Source organism: Scyliorhinus torazame, chromosome 22 (genome assembly GCF_047496885.1).
Source record: "Scyliorhinus torazame isolate Kashiwa2021f chromosome 22, sScyTor2.1, whole genome shotgun sequence".
In the NCBI taxonomy this organism is placed as follows: Eukaryota; Metazoa; Chordata; class Chondrichthyes; order Carcharhiniformes; family Scyliorhinidae; genus Scyliorhinus; species Scyliorhinus torazame.
The window spans coordinates 45,857,448-45,883,788 of record NC_092728.1 but is presented as its reverse complement, the minus strand read 5'-3'; the positions used below and the strand labels follow the sequence as shown (position 1 = coordinate 45,883,788).

Here is a 26,341-nt window from a genome sequence, read left to right as displayed (position 1 = left end):
CTCAGATTAAAGGGACGATCCGTTAAAAGAGATGAGGAAGAATTTCTTCAGCCAGAGGGTGGTGAATCTGTGGAATTCTTTGCCGCAGAAGGCTGTGGAGGACAAATCACTGAGTGTCTTTAAGACAGATATAGATAGGTTCTTGATTAATAAGGGGGCCTGGGGTTATGGGGAGAAGGCAGGTGAGTGGGGTGAGAAAAATATCAGCCATGATTCAATGGCGAAGCAGACTCGATGGGCCGAGTGGCCTAACTGTGCTCCTATGTTTTATGGTCTGGGCGGGCACCCACACGGAGGCTGGCGGACGCCTCAGAGGTGAGGAACCACCGGAGGACCTGTCAAACACGAGTAGTGATTGCCTTACTGATGGACCCATCCCTCCCACTGACCACATGTCTATTCTCCTGGCCCATCATGGGCGGCACCCTCTCCTGACTCTGAGGGGAGTATCTCGGAGGAGAGCTCAGAGGATGCAACCGTTATAGTCGCATCACATCTGTGATCCCCACCTTCCACCAGTGCAGATATACGCACCTCGGTGGGACATGTTAGTGGACAGGCTTCTGGGGCACAATCTGGTGAGCGCCACACAGCTGCTGATGCACATCAGGTGGAGGCAGGAACCCCCAGGCGAGACAGCAGTCGGAGGGCTGCTGGATCCCAGGACCCAGCTGGGTCCCAGCTAGATGCTGAGCCTATGGAACAGGGTTACCCGGAAACGATAAGGAGCGGTTGGGACATTCAGAGGGAGATGTCAGTGACACTCCACTCCAGCAGATCCATAGCGGATTGGAGGAGTCCCAGAGGCTATGGCTGTAGGAGATGGTGCCGTCAATGCGTGGCACCTAAGACAGCACTGCTGGGGTGGCGCCCGCAGTAGAGAGCCTGGTGCATGATGTCGGCACCATGAGTGAAGGTGTCAAAGGCATCATGTAATCGGTGGCGGCCATGGCTGAGTGTCTCGGCAGAATGTCTGCCTCGCTGGAGGATGTCACCCAGTACCAGGCTGACCTTGATGAGGTTCTGCTGGACATGTCCCACTCTCAGATGGGCATGGCTGAGGCGCTGCAGAGCTTGTCCCAGTCGCAGGTGGGCATTGCCGAGGCACTGCAGAGCTTGGCCCGGACACGGAGGAGCATCGGCGAGGGTGTCGACACTATGTTGAGGACCACGGGGAACCGCCAGGGCTGGCAGAGCCAGATGATGCAGGGGCAGCCTTGGATTGAAACAGCTGCCCCATCGTCCCAAGGTGGATCCCAGGACCCTGGGATCCACTTTGGGCATCGACCAGAAGGAGGGGCGCTGAGTGCCAACCCGGAGCCCATCCCCTTCCACCCCCTGATGAGGCCACGTCGCAGGGTCAGTACACAGCACAGGGCGGCACAGCTGTGCATGAGCTGTCGACAGGGGAGCCGGGGCCCTCCGGCTCCAGAGCCCACAGAGTTCGCCCGCCAGGGGCATCAAATGCCATGGGATGAGATAAGCAGCTGGCTGCCTCTATCTCAGATGTGCATCCTGGGGAGACGCCAAGATGTAGTCGTAGAGCTAGGAGAGCCGGGCATGTTGAGGATCATTGAGGGCAACCGGCGAGGGGGGTCGTAGAGGGTTGAGGGGTGTGGATTGGGGGATGGGGAGGCAGCACCATCGGGGACCTCGTGGAACATTAAACACCGTTGTGTACAACCAGTAGGATGCCTCTGTCACTTTCTTCACAATGCATCATCGCATGCAGGTGATGGGTGTGAGCAAGCACTCAGCCGACAGGCAGGGGTCAGACTATGGCATAGACTGAGGAGCACTGTCACTCAGCTCTCTGCGGGTTAAAATCACACCCTGTCCTGGACAGTGACCCACTGACAGTGCCAACACAGTCCCAGCATCCTGGGATGATGTGACACATACCCTGGGAGGGTGGGAAATGGAAGTGATGGCGAAGACTGACCAGGCCACGTCCTAGGGGAAGTGGGCGTGTATGAGGGCCTCCTTGGCCCTCTGGGCTTGCCGGACCCTCACCGCTGCTGCCTGTCCTGCAGCCTCTGGCTGGGCCTCAGGTTTCTCCCCAGTCTCGTCCTCCAGCCCGTTAGTCCGGTTCTTCCTCATCATCCTCATCCTCCTTGTCCCCCTCTTCCTCAGAGGTAGCCACATGTTCCTCGTCACTAACCTCCAGCTCGTCGCCCTGTGCCAGGTGTGGAGGACGCAGCAGACCACCACAAAGCGGGCGACCCTCCGGGCAGTGTATTGGAGCGCACCATTGGAATGAGCGAGCCATCCGAACGGCATCTTGAGGAGTCCGATGCACCGCTCAATGATAGTCCGGGTGGCCCCATGGGTCTCGGTATACCGTGTCTCCGCTTCAGTCTCCGGCCTCCGTACTGCCGTCATTAGCCAGGTCCTCAGCGGACACCCCTTATGCCCCAAGAGCCAGCGGCACATCCTGGGGTGCTCATTGAAGAGGTCAGGGATGACAGACTGCCCCAGGATGTAGCTGTCGTGCACCCCCCCAGGGAAGTGGGCACATAAGTGCATGATCTTCATTTGGTGGCTGCACACGAGCTGTGTGTTGAGGGAGTGGAACCCCTTTCTGTTAACATAGGGCACTCCCAGATTGCCAGTTGAACGCAGGGCGACACGCGTGGCATCTTTTAACCCCCAGGACCTGGGGCATCCCGACGATGGCGGAGAATCCTGCTGCCCGGGCATCTTGCTGGGCTTGGTCCATGTCAAAGATGATGTAGTCTTCCGCCCGGGCAAACAGGGCATTCGTGACCTGCCGGATGCCTCTGTGGGCTGTGGCCTGTGAGATACCACACAAGTTCCCGTTCCAACCCTGGAATGATCCCGTGCCGTAAATGTTCAGGGCTGCAGTGACCTTGACGTCACCGGGAACGGGTATCCTCCTCCTCCAAGTGGTGCCAAGTCCGCAGGCAAATGGCGCAGGTGTCGCACCGTCTCTTTGTTGAGGCGGAGCCTCCTGCGGCACGCGCTGTCCATAATTTGTTCAAAAGAGCAGCGACGCCTGTACACCTTGGACCTTCTCTCTGGGTCGCTCCTAGTCTGATGGGAGGTCGGGTCCTCAGGGTGTGGGGCAGGGTCTGGCACATGGGCAACCGCCTCGAGCATCTGCAGGCGCTGCTGCTGCCACCGCCTTCGGCATCTGGCCACATCGTGTAGCGCCAGCACCATTAGGGCACCTGTGTGTCCAACATCCCTGCCATTGCGTTCAATGTCTGTAAGGAATTGAAGAGAGAGTTAGACTGACAAACAGCGGTGGCTCCCACCCCGAGACCCTCCATTCCCCCACTGATTCACCCCACTCCTCTACCGGGATGCCCTGACCATGCACATCCGGCCCCCCTCATCAGGCCCCAGGCCCTCTAGCCTGGACACCCGCTCACAACATCAACTGGACCAGGAGCTGGCCCCCTCCTCATGGCACTCACCCACCCTCCAGCCGTGGACATGTCTCCCGGAGCTGTGTCCCAACCCCTGGGTGTTCGGATGTTGGCTGCTGCGTGTGTTGTGTTGCCTCCCGCAGAGTTCAGGCACAGTGTCCAGGCATCTCAGTCTGTTTCGGATGCTAGGCAATGATACCACATGCTACATGGCCCCCTCACTCACGTGAATCCACCTGGGATGTGTGAAGTGCTCACTTAACCACGATTGCCAATTCCCTGGAGGCTATAGCCTTCAGCTGCACGGCCAGAGGCTTCGGCAGTTGGTGGGCGTTTTGGGTGGTCGGTGGGGCAGACGGGCAGGGACAAGTATGCTTCCGGAATGGGCACACCGGAAAATTGGTGGACCGGTGTCGGGGTGGCGTTGCACGATTCGCACTCGGCCCGGCGATTCTCTGGCCCGGCATTCACCTGAGAAAGGAGCAGTGCTCCGAAAGCTAGTGATTTGAAACAAACCTGTTGGACTTTAACCTGGTGTTGTAAGACTTCTTACTGTGCTCACCCCAGTCCAACGCCGGCATCTCCACATCATGGCTTTAATGACAACATCAAGGTTGTATTTGTGAGAGTGAAGTGCTGCAAGTTCAGGCAGAGGTAGGCTGGAATGAGGGTAGCAGGGCTACAGTCACGCTGGAATTTCCCAGTGCAAAGATTGAGAGAGGGCAAGAGACCAAAAGGAACGCGTCTGGGGCAGGAGAATTCTGAAGATGGGAGAAACGGTCTTTGCAGGGCAAAGACTCCTGGTCAAAGTATTAGCTGCATGTCGCAGCAAGGAGCGAAGGACTTACAAGTGTTCAAATCCTGATATTCATTCAGCTGGGGGCATAAGGGGATGAAGCTGAGGCCATAGTTGAGGTTTTGATCTTACAGGCTTAAAGAGGGGAAGGTCAGAGTGGATGCTGAAAGCACCACATTGTGGGGGATTGGAACGAGGGGCGAGTTGCATGAAAGTGAAGCAGAAGAAGTAGTATCGAGGGGAACGTTGATCTCGAAATGACATTGGAGTTGGCAGTCCTTGACACTGTGATGATAGATAGACTATCATCTGTATGTAATATGAGTAGTTCATCAACACTGTAAATTCTATGATCTATGATCTGCATGTGTATTATAAGTTATATGTTTTCCGAGGCAGCATGATAGCACAAGTGGCTAGCACTGTGGCTTTACAGCGCCAGGGTCCCAGGTTCATGTATCTCAGTGTAAGTTAGGGTTAGACATTTATTTCCAACTGTGGACTTCCGGGTCGCGGCAATGCGGAGCTAAGCCGCGCGAGTCGGCAGCTCCCGCAGAAACGGACTTTTGGGCCCGCTAACGGAGCCCCAACGGACCTGTAAAAAAAAAACAACCCGTGGGGAAGGACGGAGGAAGTCCCATACAGACCTGCATGGACCGGACCCGCAGTGAAACGGCAAGGAAAGCGGCCCTGGAGCAGCGGGAGAAGAAAGAAGAAAAAACAAAATGGCGGCGCCCACGGACAGAGAGATGAAAGAGTTCATCAAGTGCTGCTTCGAGGAGCTGCGTAAGGAGATGGTGGCGCCTATACTGGCAATGGTGGAAAAACTTGGAGCAACCCAGAAAGCCCAAGAGGTGAAGATTCAGGAGATCCAGGAAAAAGTGAGTGAGAACGACGACGAGCTCGTGGGCCTGGCGGAGAGAGTGGAGCGGCACGAGGCGCTGCACAGGATGTGGGCAGGAAGACTCGAAGACCTGGAGAACAGATCAAGGAGAAACAACTTGAGGATCCTGGGTCTCCCAGAAGGAATGGAGGGGGCCGATGCCGCGGCATATGTGGGCACAATGATCGGGGCGCTGATGGGTGTGGAGGCCCCCTTCGAGATTGCTGGAGCTGGATGGGGCGCACCGAGTGCTAGCGAGGAAGCCCAATGCAAAAGAGCCGCCAAGGGCGATGGTGGTGAGATTTCACCGGTTTACGGACAGAGAGAGGGTCCTGAAATGGGCCAAGAAGGAAAGGAGCAGCAAGTGGGACAATGCGGAGATCAGAATATACCCGGACTGGAGCGCGGAGGTCGCTAAGCGGAGAGCGGGTTTCAACCAGGCCAAAGCGGTACTGCACCGGAAAGGAGTGAAATTTGGAATGCTGCAGCCAGCGCGACTGTGGGTTACACATAATGGCCAACACCACTACCTCGAAACGCCCGAAGAGGCGTGGACCTTTATACTAGCTGAAAAATTGGACTCTAATTGAGGGTTTGTGTGGGAGGGGGGTGTTTGAGGGGTGAAGTATGATGGTTGTTGTACATAGGGGGGGTCAACCACGCGCAGGAAAGGATATATGGGCTGGGGGAGAGGGACAAGGCCATGACAGGAGCTGCGCCATGGGGGGCGGGGCAGGCTTTGGGAAGCGCGGGGTTGTCTTTCCAGCGTGTGGCAAAAAAAAAAAGGCGGGAAGGGGAACAAAGGAATGTACATTGATTGGGAGATTCCCACACGGGGGGGTTAAAGGGATGGCGGGGGAAGCCGGGGTCAGCAGGTGTCAGCTGACTTACGGGAGGGATATGGGGGGAGCAAAAAAGCTCGACGGGGATCTAGCGGGAGGGGGGGGGGGAAAGAGAGGAGGGAGGGGGGGAAGGGTTGCTGCTGCACTGGCCGAAAGAGACGGGACACAGAAGAGGTGGCTGGGGCGGGGGTCCCCCAGCTGGGGGACTGGAGAGTGAGGGAGACGCGGACAAGGGACTGGCCCAGAAAAGGAGATGGCTAGTCAGCAGGGGGGGGGGGGGGGGGGGGGGGGGGGGGGGGGGGGGGAGAAGAGAGTCCCTCCAATCCGGCTGATAACGTGGAACGTGAGGGGCCTGAATGGGCTGGTGAAGCGGGCTCGAGTGTTCACGCACTTGAAGGGACTGAAGGCAGATGTGGCAATGCTCCAAGAGACACACCTGAAGGTGGCGGACCAGGTCAGGTTAAGAAAGGGATATATAGGACAGGTATTTCACTCGGGATTGGACGCAAAAAATAAAGGGGTGGCAATTCTGGTGGGAAAGCATGTGTCATTTGAGGCCAAGACTATCGTAGCGGATAATGGAGGGAGATATGTGATGGTGAGTGGTAGGTTGCAAGGGACGTGGTGGTGTTGGTAAATGTATACGCCCCGAACTGGGATGATGCTGGATTCATGAAGCGCATGTTGGGACGCATTCCGGACCTGGAGGTAGGAGGACTAATAATGGGAGGGGACTTCAATACGGTGCTGGACCCAGCACTGGACCGCTCCAGATCAAGGACGGGAAGGAGGCCGGCGGCGGCCAAGGTACTTAGGGGGTTTATGGATCAGATGGGTGGAGTGGACCCATGGAGGTTTGCAAGACCGCAGGCCAGGGAATTTTCTTTTTTCTCCCACGTGCATAAGGCTTACTCCCGGATAGATTTCTTTGTTCTGGGCAGGGCGCTCATCCCGAGAGTGGGGGGGGAACGGAGTATTCGGCCATAGCCGTTTCAGACCATGCCCCGCACTGGGCGGAACTGGAGCTGGGAGAGGAGAGGGACCAACGCCCGCTGTGGCGGCTGGATGTGGGATTGCTGGCCGATGAGGTGGTGTGTGGGAAGGTGAGGGGGTGTATTGAAAGGTACTTGGAGGCCAACGACAACGGGGAGGTGCGAGTGGGGGTGGTATGGGAGGCGTTGAAGGCGGTGATCAGGGGAGAGCTGATCTCCATCAGGGCTCATAGGGAGAAGATAGAGGGAATGGAAAGGGAGAGGCTAGTGGGGGAGATCTTGCGGGTGGACAGGAGATACGCAGAGGCCCCAGAGGAAATATTACTTGGGGAAAGGCGACGGCTCCAGACGGAGTTTGACCTGCTGACCACGGGCAAGGCGGAGGCACAGTGGAGGAAGGCGCAAGGGGCGACATACGAGTACGGGGAAAAGGCTAGTCGGATGCTGGCGCACCAGCTCCTTAAGAGGGCGGCAGCGAGGGAAATAGGGGGAATCAAAGATGGAAGGGGAGCCACGGTTCGAAGTGCAACGAAAATAAATAAGGTATTTAAGGACTTCTATGAAGAGCTGTACAGATCCCAGCCCCCAGGGGGGAAGGGGGGATGAGGCGATTCCTGGATCAGCTGGGGTTCCCGAAGGTGGAGGAGCAGGAGGCGGTTGGTTTGGGGGCACCAATTGGGCTGGAGGAGTTGAGTAAGGGTTTGGGGAGCATGCAGGCGGGGAAGGCCCCGGGGCCGGACGGGTTCCCGGTGGAATTCTATAGAAAATATGTGGACCTGCTGGCCCCGCTACTAGTGAGGACCTTCAACGAGGCAAGAGAGGAGGGAACCCTGCCCCAGACAATGACGGAGGCGACAATCTCCCTGATTCTAAAGCGAGACAAGGATCCACTGCAATGTGGATCGTACAGGCCGATTTCGCTCCTCAATGTGGATGCTAAGCTATTGGCAAAGGTACTGGCCACTAGGATAGAGGACTGTGTCCCGGGGGTGATTCACAAGGACCAAACGGGATTCGTAAAGGGCAGGCAGTTAAATACCAATGTGCGGCGGCTCTTAAATGTGATAATGATGACATCGGAGGAGGGAGGGGCGGAGATAGTGGCAGCTATGGACGCGGAAAAAGCCTTTGACTGAGTAGAGTGGGAGTACCTCTGGGAGGTATTGCGCAGGTTTGGGTTCGGGGGAGGGTTTATTAGGTGGGTTAAGCTCCTTTACAGCGCCCCGGTGGCGAGCGTAGTGACAAACCGGCGGAGGTCGGAGTACTTTCGGCTGTACCGAGGGACGAGACAGGGGTGCCCCCTATCCCCCCTGTTGTTTGCATTGGCGATCGAACCCTTGGCCATATCACTTAGGGAGTCTCAGAAATGGAGGGGGATAGTCCGCAGGGGAGAGGAGCATCGGGTATCGCTATATGCGGATGACCTGCTGCTATACGTGGCGGACTCAATGGAGGGGATGGTGGAGGTCATGCAGACTCTGAAGGAGTTTGGAGAGTTCTCGGGCTACAAGCTTAATGTAGAGAAGAGTGAGCTTTTTGTATTACAGGCAGGGGGCCAAGAAAGAGGGATAGGGGACCTACCGCTGAGGAGGGCGGAGAGGAGTTTTCGGTATCTGGGGATCCAGATAGACAGAAGTTGGGGGGCCCTACATAAACTGAATTTGACGAGGGTGGTGGAGCAAATGGAGGAGGATTTTAAAAGATGGGACATGCTCCCGCTCTCGCTGGCGGGTCGGGTGCAGTCGGTCAAAATGGTGGTCCTTCCGAGGTTTTTGTTCGTGTTTCAGTGCCTCCCCATCGTGATCACCAAGGGCTTTTTCAAGAGAGTAGGTAGGAGTATTATGGGGTATGTGTGGGCAAATAAGACCCCGAGGGTTAGGAGAGGGTTCTTGGAACGCAACAGGGACCGAGGAGGGTTGGCTTTGCCAAACCTAGAGAGTTACTACTGGGCAGCAAATGTGGCGATGATCCGTAAGTGGGTTATGGAGGGAGAGGGGGCGGCATGGAAGAGGATGGAGATGGCGTCCTGCAAAGGAACGAGCCTGGGGGCGTTGGTAACGGCACCGCTGCCGCTCTCGCTGACAAAATACACCACAAGCCCGGTGGTGGCGGCAACACTAAAGATCTGGGGCCAGTGGAGAAGACACAGGGGTGCAATGGGAGCATCGGTGTGGTCCCCGATCAGGGGTAACCACCGGTTTGTCCCGGGGAAGATGGACGGAGGGGGTTCCAAGGCTGGCATCGGGCGGGGATAAGAAGAATGGGGGACCTGTTCATTGATGGGACATTTGCGAGCCTAGGGGCACTGGAGGAGAAATTTGAGTTACCCCCGGGAAATGCATTTAGATATATGCAGGTGAGGGCTTTTGTGAGGCGACAGGCAAGGGAATTTCCGTTGCTCCCGGCACAAGAAGTTCAAGATAGGATGATCTCGGGGGTATGGGTCGGGGAGGGCAAGGTGTCGGAAATATACCAAGAGATGAAAGAAGAGGGGGAAGCGCTAGTAGAAGAACTGAAAGGTAAATGGGAGGAGGAGCTGGGGGAGGAGATTGAGGAAGGGCTATGGGCCGACGCCCTGGGTAGGGTTAATACCTCCTCCTCATGTGCCAGGCTCAGTCTGATACAATTTAAGGTGGTTCACAGAGCGCATTTGATGAGGGCGAGGCTGAGTAGGTTCTTTGGGGTAGAGGATAGATGTGAAAGATATTCAGGGAGCCCGGCAAATCATGCCCATATGTTTTGGTCATGCCCGGCATTGGAGGGGTTCTGGAGAGGAGTGGCGGGAGTAATATCCAAGGTGGTGAAAGTCCGGGTCAAGCCAAGCTGGGGGCTAGCAATATTTGGAGTAGTGGATGAGCCGGGAGTGCAGGAGGCGAAAGAGGCCGGAATTCTGGCCTTTGCGTCTCTAGTAGCCCGGCGAAGGGTCTTGCTAATGTGGAAGGAGGCGAAGCCCCCCAGCCTGGAGGCCTGGATTAACGACATGGTGGGGTTCATAAAATTGGAGAGAATCAAGTTTGCTTTGAGAGGGTAGCACATGGGTTTTACAGGCGGTGGCAACCATTCCTAGAATATCTCGCGGAGCGTTAGAAGGTAGTCGATCAGCAGCAGCAGCAACCCTGGGGGTGGGTGGGGGGGAACGAGAGACTGTTTGAGGGGATGGACGAGCGGGAGATAGCATGGAGGGTGGGGGAAAACGGTACGCGCGGCCAAGAGCCAGTGTATAAAGCTATGTAAATATACCATCTTGCCATGTATATATCTTGCTCAGGGAGAATTTGTGTTATTTTGTTACAGGGGGGGTTATTGCTTGTAAGGGGAAAAAATTGTGTTGTTAAAAAACCTTAATAAAAATATTTTTTAAAAAACATTTTTTTTTCCAACTGTATTCATCTTAGACATTTTAGTTATTTGTTAATGTAGTGTTAGTAATAAATAGCTTTGTTTATAAAACAAAGTCTAATGTTCTTTGTTCACATCAGCCCAATCAAAGAACATTACAGACACCTGACAAGAAGAGGAAAACCTTTCAGTTAAAGTGCCAGGTGAGGCGAAGGATGAAATGGGAGTTAGGAACAGGTCAGCTTTGGGATATGAAATGACACCACATGGTATAAAGTGTGGATCACAGGGAGCGGTGAGAGCAGATGAACTATTCAGCTATCTACAGGGATGGGGTGTGAATGGACGCACTGAGGCTGTCAACCGAAGGAGGTTACAAGATAAAGACACTTACCAGTTGCGGCAGCAAATCCTGGATTGTTGTAATCATAGTCTTTAATTTCTTCATACCAGGCGTCCACTGGATCTTTGCCTGAAATGATATAATTTGGGATAAAAGCAAATTACTGCAGATGCTGGAAACTGAAACAAACCCAGAAAATACTGGACAAACTCAGCAGGTCTGACAGCATCTGCGGAGAGAGAAGGAAGTTTTGTTTCCCGTGTGGATGACAAAGACAAAGAGCTTTGAGAAACGGTCACCCAGACTCGAAACGTCAGCCCCCTTCTCTCTCCGCAGATGCTGTGAGACCTGCTGAGTTTGTTCAGGATTTTCTGTTTTTGACACAACTTGAGTCTTGCTGAATAAAGCAAGAGATCTGAAAGCATGCGCAAAGAAAAGGAACATCTGGACACAGCTGTACACAGCTGACAAGCAGACAGGTCACATCACCTTGGAATGGAGAACACAAATCATCTGCCCACACACACACTGCAGATGATGGAGAATACCGCAGGTCACTTGCTGTGGGATTACAGATTATTCGATCCATTCAATATCACATTACTTGGTACAGTCAAGATTCACTTTATTATTGAAGCAGCCAATGGTCACTAAAGGAATGAATGAGAGTATTTCAACCTTAATTGGGGGAGTAACACTTGAAAACTTCAAAGTGATCAGGTCTTCAGCCTTCGCCAAGTTCAGTTCCTTCTTTACCAGTGTTTGTCTATTTTTACATTTCTAGCTAGCTTCCTCTTATGCTCTAATTTCTTTATCCTGATGAGCCTTTTAATCATTTTCTGTCATTCTTTATGTTCGAACCAATCATCTGACCTGCCGTTCAACTTTGCGCAGTTTTGTTTTTTTCCATAAGGTTGATCCTTTTCTTAAATTCTTTATGAACCATGGATGGTGGCTCTTTCCCTTAGAATTATTTTTTTTACAGCAGGAATAATAGGTGGGAGAAAAAGAATTCGCCACCAGTGAATAGTGCGCCACTGAGAAACACATGGCTGGGGGAACTTAAGTCGATATTCTGTGTTCAGACTCTCTCCTGCTCTCGCTCTCGATATCACGTTCTTCCCTTGCTAATTTTTCAATTTCCACGTCAAGTTTCTTCATTTCAATTTCCCTTTGATAAACACTTTGTTCCTCTTTTTCCCACATTCTCATTTTTTAAAAATTCCTCTCATGCTCCAACTGCAACCAAATTCTCTCCAGACCGGATTCCTCACCAGAAAGTGTTTCCGATGCAACATGACCTGGACAACTTGCTCATGGGCTCTCCTATGCTTCTAACAGTCCCAAACACTCAAACAATGTATCATATATTCCTAGTTTTATCCAACACCTTTACTTTTAATTCTCTTGCCAATTCAATTAACTTGTATTTACAAACCTCTCATAAATAAACCAAAGACAGGTCCTCCACCTGAAGAAAGGCCTGAGCAGGTTCCAGAGCCACCCTGTTATGCTATTACAAACATGGTGCATCTTTAATACATACTATAATCTAAATCATTGCTGTCTACTGTTACAAAGATCCCGGACGAGCCCCCAAAATATGTTGCGACACCCTGGGCAAGTGTACGGTCAATTCCAGCCCCACTTGACCCAGAGTCACAACACAGGCGAAATGAGATTTTCGAATCATAAAATCATAGAATTTACAGTGCAGAAGGAGGCCATTCAGCCCATCGAGTCTGCACCGGCCCTCAGAAAGAGCACCCTACTTAAGCCCACACCTCCACTCTATCCCCATAACCCAGTAACCCCAACTAACTTTTTTGGACACTAAGGGCAATTTAGCATGGCCAATCCACCTACCCTGCCCATCTTTGGACTGTGGTAGGAAACCGGAGCACCCGGAGAAAACCCATGCAGACACGGGGAGAACTTGCAGACTCCGCACAGACAGTGACCCAAGGCGGGAATCGAACCTGGGACCCTGACGCTGTGAAGCAACTGTGCTACCGTGCTACCCTTGTAATACTTGTAGATTTGGTTGAATTAAATTGACTACAGTCCCAGGCTTGTAAAATTTAAACACAAATAACCTTTTATTATTAATAGTAATTATAATTAAACAGGCAAAAATACAACTGGCTATCTACTATATGATTCCTTACCCTTCCATTCTAACTCCCTCCCCCCCCCCAATCTCTATACACACACAGACAAACAATACAGGTGAAAAGGTGGTTGAGAGGTAAAGAAAATATAATAAAATAAAAGGATAAGGAACTTTGATTTAGATGGATGTGTTCCAGTTAATTTATTTGTAAAGGTTAGGCCTTTGGTTGGGCACTATCTTTACCTCACTGCAGACTCACATGGAAAGCAGACAACCGGCAGTGTGTGTGTGTGGGGGGGGGGTGGGGGGGTGGGGGGGGGGGAGGAGGGAGCACAACTCCCCTTCCTTTGAGGGTCAAGAGGCTTCTGGCAGGTTCTCTCCAAAAAATCCACCTGGCATTAACCAATCACTGACTGTTGTCAGGCAGAAGCCATTTTTGGTTGTCATTCCAGTTAGTCAATCGAACCGACTTCCTCCAAAAGCGGTTCCTCAGATTCACTCGGTGCTCACGTGTCTGATTTCTTCTCTCCAGAATACAAAAGTTGGGAACGCACTGTCCCTGGCAAACACACTTCTACTTAAAGGGACATTCCAATTATGGGTCCATGGACCAAAATGATAAAATTAAATAAATGGGAACAAAGGAAATAAACAAGAAGGACTCTTACAATATTTTAAAAAGGAGTATCTTGGGATATCAAATTATCAACATTGTTGCTCAAAAGATGACAAGGAAACTCCACTGAACATGTCTCGCAGCCTGCAAATACCTCTATCTCTCCAGATATCGAATCCATGGTCCATAAGACCTGATGGGAAATCCGGGTTGCCCTGAATGGGAGAGAGAGCAGAAATTAATTTTGATCTCCCTTCCATCCTCCATGCTCTAAGAGAGTTGATAATTACAGGATCCTCACATTTGGTAGACCCAGCCTTTAAATCCCTGTAAAACAACAGGGCTTGCAAGCAGTACACAGACTGGCCTGCTCCAATGTCAAGTCAAATGGTGGATGTGTCCTGTGTGATCCAATCCCGTATAAGCCTAATATATGTGGCTAATTGATACATTTTAATATTCTGCACCCCTAACACCGCCCCCTGCTCCCCTTTGAACTGGTTCTAAGCAAGGTTTCTTTTTGTTCCATATAAAAGAACATAACATTTTATTAATTTCCATTCGGACCTGAGCAGAAAGCAAGATTGGCACCATCTATAAATGATACATGCGATGAATGTCGGGATTTCAGATGTATTGTATTTTATGTATTTGGTGCAGTAAGGGTTACAATCACGGGGTAGTCTGTGTATGACTGCAACAGTAGTGTTTTTTTAAAATCCTGGTTTGCAAGACAGCTAGGCATTTTGGGGGCCAGAGGTGCAATTAAAGCGTCTTAAAAGTTTGGGCTAATGAAAAATTGTTTATATTCATAGGGTTCCATTTTGAATTGTTATTTAGAGACATTTCTTCAGTTAGTAATATTATGTTGTCAATGGTTGGAGCCAGGGGTGGAAACAGTCAGGTGTAGAGGTTCAGAGCTTTAGTTGGTGGCAAGCCGAGAGGCTTCTGAAGGAACAGATTCAGAGATTGTGTATTTTCCTGACAGGGTTCAAAGTCTGAAAAGACACCTATGCATAGCAAGTGCTAAAGGTACTTAACGGTGGATTGAGAGCAGAAGTTTGTGGTTCGAGGGGGAATGCTGATGCAGATAAGGGTTACGATGCCACTGCATCAATTATCATTGTTTCTGTGGTAATTGTCAGTTATTTTCTTGTGCGATGTTAAAGATATTTTAATATGGTGTGCGCAATGAAGTTTGTTTTATTTTATAATATCCCTAATTTTCATGAATTCACACCTGGAGCGAGGTACCCTTTCCTCAGTCTCACAAACTTTCAACAGAAAATTGGAGTTTCTGTTCAGTGCCACTGTCATTAGTTTTAAAGAAAATATTTTAGTGAAGCATTTGTAATGTTCGCAGATTAACACATTAACATTTATTAAACAACCGTGCGGGCCGCCACACGCAAAACACCTATATGAACAAAAACCAGAAAACAACGTCCCCTACTACCCCTGTCCTATTCCTCAATTATCCATATACTGAGTCCCCTGTCCTTATCTAACATTGCCATGCCTCCTGTTTTCCTCACCCTCCCCCCCCCCCGGCCCTTTTCCCCTCCTCCCTTACTGCTGACGTTCAATTCTCCTTGAAGAAATCGATGATCGGTTGCCATCTCCGGGCGAACCCCTTTTGATCCTCTCAAGGTGAACTTGATTTTTTCCAGGCTGAGAAACCCTGCCATATCGCTGACCCACACTCCTGCCTTCGGAGGCTCCGAGTTCCTCCATCCCAGCAAAATCCGTCTCCGGGCCATTGGGGAGGAGAAGGCCAGGACATCGCCCCCCCTCCCCCCACCCCCCCGGCCCTCGGATCTCCCGATACCCCAAATATTGCCAGTTCTGGACTCAGAGTTACCCTCCCTTCCAGGACTTCTGACATAGCGTCCGCGAATCCCTGCCAGAATCCCCTCCATTTCGGACTGCCCAAAACATACGCACATGCTTAGGCGTGCTCCCCCCACACCACCCACATCTGTCCTCCACCTCCTCAAAGAACCTGCTCATCCGGGCTACCCTCATGTGGGCCCTGTGGACCACCGTGAACTGGATCAAGCTAAGTCTGGCACACGACGAGGATGAGGCTTTTCCCCACAGTTCAATTTCCAGCTCTCCTCCCAGCTCCTCTTCCCACTCAGTCTTCACCTCTCTGATAGGGGCCACTCCCACTCCATCAACACCTTGTATCTCTCCGAAACCCTCCCCTCTCTAACACCTGTTGATTGCATCACCTTGTCCTGTGGTCCCCTCGGGGGGAGGCAAGGAAAGCTTAGAACCTGCCTCTGTACAAACTCCCGCACCTGAAGGTACCAAAACGCGTTCCCACACGGCAACTCAAACTCCTCCTCTAGTGCCTGCAAGGTCAGAAAGCCCTCCTGGATGAATAGGTCCCCAAATCTCTTAATCCCTGCCTGCTGCCATCTTTTAAAGCACATCCAGCCCCCCGGGACAAGCTGACGCCTCCTCCAATCTCATGTGCTGCCTCCATTGTCCACACACCCTTAGGACTGCCACCACCCCTGGGCTTGTAGAGTACCGAACCGTCGAGAACGGCAGAGGCGCTGTTAGTGAAGCCTCCAAACTCATACCCTTGCAGGATGCCGCTTCCACTCACTCCCAGGCCGACCCCACCCCCGCTACCCACTTCCTGACCATCGATATGTTGGCCGCCCAGTTATACTTAATAAAGCTCGGGAGGGCCAAGCCCCCTCTCCGCGACCCCGTTCCAGGAGTGCCCTCTCGGGGCTTTACTCTCGGAGTTTTACCCGCCCACACAAAATCTGAGATCGCCGCGTTCATTTTCCTGGTGCCAGGGTCATTTTGAGGGCTGATCTGGAATTATATTATTCACACACACTGACAAATAATGTACACATACTGACTGATAATGATCACACACTGACTGATAATGAAACACACACTGACTGATAATGAAACACACACTGACTGATAATGAAGACACACACTGACTGATAATGAAGACACACACTGACTGATAATAAAGACACACACTGACTGATAATAAAGACACACACTGACTGATAATGAAGACACACACTGACTGATAATGAAACACACACTGACTGATAATGAAGACACACACTGACTGATAATGAAACACACACTGACTGATAATGAAACACACACTGACTGATAATGAAACACACACTGACTGATAATGAAACACACACTGACTGATAATGAAACAGACACTGACTGATAATGAAGACACAGATTGATAATGAAACACACACTGACTGATAATTAAACACACACTGACTGATAATGAAACACACACTGATTGATAATGATGACACATTGACTGATAATGAAACACACACTGACTGATAATGAAACACACACTGACTGATAATGAAACACACACTGACTGATAATGAAGACACAGATTGATAATGAAACACACACTGACTGATAATGGAACACACTGACTGATAATGAAGACACTGACTGATAATGAAACACACACTGACTGATAATGAAACACACACTGACTGATAACGAAACACACACTGACTGATAATGAACACACACATTGACTGATAATGAAACACACACTGACTGATAATGAAGACACACACTGACTGATAATGAAGACACACACTGACTGATAATAAAGACACACACTGACTGATAATAAAGACACACACTGACTGATAATGAAGACACAAACTGACTGATAATGAAACACACACTGACTGATAATGAAACACACGCTGACTGATAATGAAGACACAAACTGACTGATAATGAAATACACACTGACTGATAATGAAGACACAAACTGACTGATAATGATCACACACTGACTGATAATGAAGACACACACTGACTGATAATGAAGACACAAACTGACTGATAATGAAACACACACACTGACTGATAATGAAACACAAACTGACTGATAATGAAACACACACTGACTGATAATGAAACACACACTGACTGATAACGAAACACACACTGACTGATAACGAAACACACACTGACTGATAATGAACACACACATTGACTGATAATGAAACAGACACTGACTGATAATGAAACACACACTGACTGATAATGAAACACACACTGACTGATAATGAAACACACACTGACTGATAATGAAATACACACTGACTGATAATTAAACACACACTGACTGATAATTAAACAGACACTGACTGATAATGAAACACACACTGGCTGATAATGATGACAGATTGATAATGAAATACACACTGACTGATAATGAAACACACACTGAGGGATAATTAAACAGACACTGACTGATAATGAAACACACACTGACTGATAATGAAACACACACTGACTGATAATGATGACTCATTGACTGATAATGAAACACACACTGACTGATAATGAAACACACACTGACTGATAATGAAACACACACTGACTGATAATGAAACACACACTGACTGATAATGAAGACACAGATTGATAATGAAACACACACAGATTGATAATGAAACACACACTGACTGATAATGAACACACACATTGACTGATAATGAAACAGACACTGACTGATAATTATACACACACTGACTGATAATTATACACACACTGACTGATAATGAAGACACAAACTGACTGATAATGAAACACACACTGACTGATAATGAAGACACAAACTGACTGATAATGATCACACACTGACTGATAATGAAACACACACTGACTGATAATGAAGACACACACTGACTGATAATGAAACACACACTGACTGATAATGAAGACACAAACTGACTGATAATGAAACACACACACTGACTGATAATGAAACACACACTGACTGATAATGAAACACACACTGACTGATAATGAAACACACACTGACTGATAATGAAACACACACTGACTGATAATGAAACAGACACTGACTGATAATGAAACACACACTGACTGATAATGATGACACATTGACTGATAATGAAACACATTGACTGATAATGAAACACACACTGACTGATAATGTAACACACACTGACTGATAATGAAACAGACACTGACTGATAATGAAACACACAATGACTGATAATGAAACAGACACTGACTGATAATGAAACAGACACTGACTGGTAATGAAACACACACTGACTGATAATGAAACACACACTGACTGATAATGAAACACACGCTGACTGATAATGAAACACACACTGACTGATAATGAAACACACACTGACTGTTAATGAAACACACACTGACTGATAATGAAACACACAATGACTGATAATGAAACACACACTGACTGATAATGAAACAGACACTGACTGATAATGAAACACACACTGACTGATAATGAAACACACGCTGACTGATAATGAAACACACACTGACTGATAATGAAACACACAATGACTGATAATGAAACACACACTGACTGATAATGAAACAGACACTGACTGGTAATGAAACACACACTGACTGATAATGAAACACACGCTGACTGATAATGAAACACACACTGACTGATAATGAAACACACACTGACTGATAATGAAACACACACTGACTGATAATGAAAAACACGCTGACTGATAATGAAACACACCCTGACTGATAATGAAACACACATAGACTGATAATGAAACACACGCTGACTGATAATGAAACACACACTGACTGATAATGAAACACACACTGACTGATAATGAAACACACACTGACTGATAATGAAACACACACTGACTGATAATGAAACACACACTGACTTATAATGAAGACACAGATTGATAATGAAACACACACTGACTGATAATGAAGACACACACTGACTGATAATGAAGACACAGATTGATAATGAAACACACACTGACTGATAATGAAACACACACTGACTGATAATGAAACACACACTGACTGATAATTAAACACACACTGACAGATAATGAAACACACACTGACTGATAATGAAACACACACTGACTGATAATGAAACACACACTGACTGATAATGAAACACACACTGACTGATAATTAAACACACACTGACAGATAATGAAACACACACTGACTGATAATGAAGACACAGATTGATAATGAAACACACCCCGATTGATAATGAAACACACACTGACTGATAATGACACACGCTGACTGATAATGAAACACACACTGACTGATAATGAAACACACACTGACTGATAATGAAACACACACTGACTGATAATTAAACACACACTGACTGATAATTAAACAGACACTGACTGATAATGAAACACACACTGGCTGATAATGATGACACAGATTGATAATGAAACACACACTGGCTGATAATGATGACACAGATTGATAATGAAACACACACTGACTGATAATGAAACACACACTGACGGATAATTAAACAGACACTGACTGATAATGAAACACACACTGACTGATAATAAAGACACAGATTGATAATGAAACACACACTGACTGATAATGAAACACACACTGACTGATAATGATGACTCATTGACTGATAATGAAACACACACTGACTGATAATGAAACACACACTGACTGATAATGAAACACACACTGACTGATAATGAAACACACACTGACTGATAATGAAACACACACTGACTGATAATGAAGACACAGATTGATAATGAAACACACACTGACTGATAATGAAACACACACTGACTGATAATGAAACACACACTGACTGATAATTATATACACACTGACTGTTAATGAAACACACACTGACTGATAATGTAACACACACTGACTGATAATGAAACACACACTGACTGATAATGAAACACACACTGACTGATAATGAAACACACACTGACTGATAATGAAGACACAGATTGATAATGAAACACACACTGACTGATAATGAAACACACACTGACTGATAATGAAACACACACTGACTGATAATGATGACTCATTGACTGATAATGAAACACACACTGACTGATAATGAAACACACACTGACTGATAATGAAACACACACTGACTGATAATGAAACACACACTGACTGATAATGAAACACACACTGACTGATAATGAAGACACAGATTGATAATGAAACACACACTGACTGATAATGAAACACACACTGACTGATAATGAACACACACATTGACTGATAATGAAACAGACACTGACTGATAATGAAACACACACTGACTGATAATTATACACACACTGACTGATAATGAAACACACACTGACTGTTAATGAAACACACACTGACTGATAATGAAGACACAGATTGATAATGAAACACACACTGACTGATAATGAAGACACACACTGACTGATAATGAAGACACAGATTGATAATGAAACACACACTGACTGATAATGAAGACACACACTGACTGATAATGAAGACACAGATTGATAATGAAACACACACTGACTGATAATGAAACACACACTGACTGATAATGAAACACACACTGACTGATAATGAAACACACACTGACTGATAATGAAACACACACTGACTGATAATGAAGACACAGATTGATAATGAAACACACACTGACTGATAATGAAGACACACACTGACTGATAATGAAGACACAGATTGATAATGAAACACACACTGACTGATAATGAAACACACACTGACTGATAATGAAACACACACTGACTGATAATGAAGACACAGATTGATAATGAAACACGCCCCGATTGATAATGAAACACGCCCCGATTGATAATGAAACACACACTGACTGATAATGACACACACTGACTGTTAATGAAACACACACTGACTGATAATGAAACACACACTGACTGATAATGAAACACACACTGACTGATAATGAACGCACACATTGACTGATAATGAAACACACACTGACTGATAATGAAACACACATAGACATGATAATGAAGACACAGATTGATAATGAAACACACACTGACTGATAATGGAACACACTGACTGATAATGAAGACACTGACTGATAATGAAACACACACTGACTGATAATGAAACACACACTGACTGATAATGATGACTCATTGACTGATAATGAAACACACACTGACTGATAATGAAACACACACTGACTGATAATGAAACACACACTGACTGATAATGAAGACACAGATTGATAATGAAACACACACTGACTGATAATGAAACACACACTGACTGATAATGAACACACACTTTGACTGATAATGAAACAGACACTGACTGATAATGAAACACACACTGACTGATAATGAAACACACACTGACTGATAATGTAACACACACTGACTGATAATGAAACACACACTGACTGATAATGAAACAGACACTGACTGATAATGAAACACACAATGACTGATAATGAAACAGACACTGACTGATAATGAAACAGACACTGACTGGTAATGAAACACACACTGACTGATAATGAAACACACGCTGACTGATAATGAAACACACACTGACTGATAATGAAACACACACTGACTGTTAATGAAACACACACTGACTGTTAATGAAACACACAATGACTGATAATGAAACACACAATGACTGATAATGAAACACACACTGACTGATAATGAAACAGACACTGACTGATAATGAAACACACACTGACTGATAATGAAACACACGCTGACTGATAATGAAACACACACTGACTGATAATGAAACACACACTGACTGATAATGAAACACACAATGACTGATAATGAAACACACACAGACTGATAAAGAAACAGACACTGACTGGTAATGAAACACACACTGACTGATAATGAAACACACGCTGACTGATAATGAAACACACACTGACTGATAATGAAACACACACTGACTGATAATGAAACACACGCTGACTGATAATGAAACACACCCTGACTGATAATGAAACACACATAGACTGATAATGAAACACACGCTGACTGATAATGAAACACACACTGACTGATAATGAAACACACACTGACTGATAATGAAACACACACTGACTGATAATGAAACACACACTGACTGATAATGAAACACACACTGACTGATAATGAAACACACACTGACTGATAATGAAACACACACTGACTGATAATGAAACAGACACTGACTGATAATGAAACACACACTGACTGATAATGAAACACACACTGACTGATAATGAAACACACACTGACTGATAATGAAACACACACTGACTGATAATGAAACACACACTGACTGATAATGAAACACACACTGACTGATAATGAAACACACACTGACTTATAATGAAGACACAGATTGATAATGAAACACACACTGACTGATAATGAAGACACACACTGACTGATAATGAAGACACAGATTGATAATGAAACACACACTGACTGATAATGAAACACACACTGACTGATAATGAAACACACACTGACTGATAATGAAACACACACTGACTGATAATTAAACACACACTGACAGATAATGAAACACACACTGACTGATAATGAAACACACACTGACTGATAATGAAACACACACTGACTGATAATGAAACACACACTGACTGATAATTAAACACACACTGACAGATAATGAAACACACACTGACTGATAATGAAGACACAGATTGATAATGAAACACACCCCGATTGATAATGAAACACACACTGACTGATAATGACACACGCTGACTGATAATGAAACACACACTGACTGATAATGAAACACACACTGACTGATAATGAAACACACACTGACTGATAATTAAACACACACTGACTGATAATTAAACAGACACTGACTGATAATGAAACACACACTGGCTGATAATGATGACACAGATTGATAATGAAACACACACTGGCTGATAATGATGACACAGATTGATAATGAAACACACACTGACTGATAATGAAACACACACTGACGGATAATTAAACAGACACTGACTGATAATGAAACACACACTGACTGATAATAAAGACACAGATTGATAATGAAACACACACTGACTGATAATGAAACACACACTGACTGATAATGATGACTCATTGACTGATAATGAAACACACACTGACTGATAATGAAACACACACTGACTGATAATGAAACACACACTGACTGATAATGAAACACACACTGACTGATAATGAAGACACAGATTGATAATGAAACACACACTGACTGATAATGAAACACACACTGACTGATAATGAACACACACATTGACTGATAATGAAACAGACACTGACTGATAATGAAACACACACTGACTGATAATTATACACACACTGACTGATAATTATACACACACTGACTGATAATGAAACACACACTGACTGATAATGAAACACACACTGACTGATAATGATGACTCATTGACTGATAATGAAACACACACTGACTGATAATGAAACACACACTGACTGATAATGAAACACACACTGACTGATAATGAAGACACAGATTGATAATGAAACACACACTGACTGATAATGAAACACACACTGACTGATAATGAACACACACTTTGACTGATAATGAAACAGACACTGACTGATAATGAAACACACACTGACTGATAATGAAACACACACTGACTGATAATGTAACACACACTGACTGATAATGAAACACACACTGACTGATAATGAAACAGACACTGACTGATAATGAAACACACAATGACTGATAATGAAACAGACACTGACTGATAATGAAACAGACACTGACTGGTAATGAAACACACACTGACTGATAATGAAACACACGCTGACTGATAATGAAACACACACTGACTGATAATGAAACACACACTGACTGTTAATGAAACACACACTGACTGTTAATGAAACACACAATGACTGATAATGAAACACACAATGACTGATAATGAAACACACACTGACTGATAATGAAACAGACACTGACTGATAATGAAACACACACTGACTGATAATGAAACACACGCTGACTGATAATGAAACACACACTGACTGATAATGAAACACACACTGACTGATAATGAAACACACAATGACTGATAATGAAACACACACAGACTGATAAAGAAACAGACACTGACTGGTAATGAAACACACACTGACTGATAATGAAACACACGCTGACTGATAATGAAACACACACTGACTGATAATGAAACACACACTGACTGATAATGAAACACACGCTGACTGATAATGAAACACACCCTGACTGATAATGAAACACACATAGACTGATAATGAAACACACGCTGACTGATAATGAAACACACACTGACTGATAATGAAACACACACTGACTGATAATGAAACACACACTGACTGATAATGAAACACACACTGACTGATAATGAAACACACACTGACTGATAATGAAACACACACTGACTGATAATGAAACACACACTGACTGATAATGAAACAGACACTGACTGATAATGAAACACACACTGACTGATAATGAAACACACACTGACTGATAATGAAACACACACTGACTGATAATGAAACACACACTGACTGATAATGAAACACACACTGACTGATAATGAAACACACACTGACTGATAATGAAACACACACTGACTGATAATGAAACACACACTGACTTATAATGAAGACACAGATTGATAATGAAACACACACTGACTGATAATGAAGACACACACTGACTGATAATGAAGACACAGATTGATAATGAAACACACACTGACTGATAATGAAACACACACTGACTGATAATGAAACACACACTGACTGATAATGAAACACACACTGACTGATAATTAAACACACACTGACAGATAATGAAACACACACTGACTGATAATGAAACACACACTGACTGATAATGAAACACACACTGACTGATAATGAAACACACACTGACTGATAATTAAACACACACTGACAGATAATGAAACACACACTGACTGATAATGAAGACACAGATTGATAATGAAACACACCCCGATTGATAATGAAACACACACTGACTGATAATGACACACGCTGACTGATAATGAAACACACACTGACTGATAATGAAACACACACTGACTGATAATGAAACACACACTGACTGATAATTAAACACACACTGACTGATAATTAAACAGACACTGACTGATAATGAAACACACACTGGCTGATAATGATGACACAGATTGATAATGAAACACACACTGGCTGATAATGATGACACAGATTGATAATGAAACACACACTGACTGATAATGAAACACACACTGACGGATAATTAAACAGACACTGACTGATAATGAAACACACACTGACTGATAATAAAGACACAGATTGATAATGAAACACACACTGACTGATAATGAAACACACACTGACTGATAATGATGACTCATTGACTGATAATGAAACACACACTGACTGATAATGAAACACACACTGACTGATAATGAAACACACACTGACTGATAATGAAACACACACTGACTGATAATGAAACACACACTGACTGATAATGAAGACACAGATTGATAATGAAACACACACTGACTGATAATGAAACACACACTGACTGATAATGAAACACACACTGACTGATAATTATATACACACTGACTGTTAATGAAACACACACTGACTGATAATGTAACACACACTGACTGATAATGAAACACACACTGACTGATAATGAAACACACACTGACTGATAATGAAACACACACTGACTGATAATGAAGACACAGATTGATAATGAAACACACACTGACTGATAATGAAACACACACTGACTGATAATGAAACACACACTGACTGATAATGATGACTCATTGACTGATAATGAAACACACACTGACTGATAATGAAACACACACTGACTGATAATGAAACACACACTGACTGATAATGAAACACACACTGACTGATAATGAAACACACACTGACTGATAATGAAGACACAGATTGATAATGAAACACACACTGACTGATAATGAAACACACACTGACTGATAATGAACACACACATTGACTGATAATGAAACAGACACTGACTGATAATGAAACACACACTGACTGATAATTATACACACACTG

The 26,341-nt window shown here is 45.9% G+C and overlaps 1 protein-coding gene across 3 annotated transcripts in view; it reads right to left on the bottom strand.

Moving 5' to 3' along the window:
- Positions 1-26,341, bottom strand: part of LOC140399054 (uncharacterized) — a 447,829-nt gene that overhangs the window by 48,987 nt on the left and 372,501 nt on the right. For all 3 annotated transcript variants that reach the window (XM_072488143.1, XM_072488146.1, XM_072488144.1), the window contains exon 4: positions 10,639-10,716. In XM_072488143.1, the coding sequence (XP_072344244.1) occupies positions 10,639-10,716 (78 nt within the window). The remainder of the gene's footprint in view (positions 1-10,638; positions 10,717-26,341) is intronic.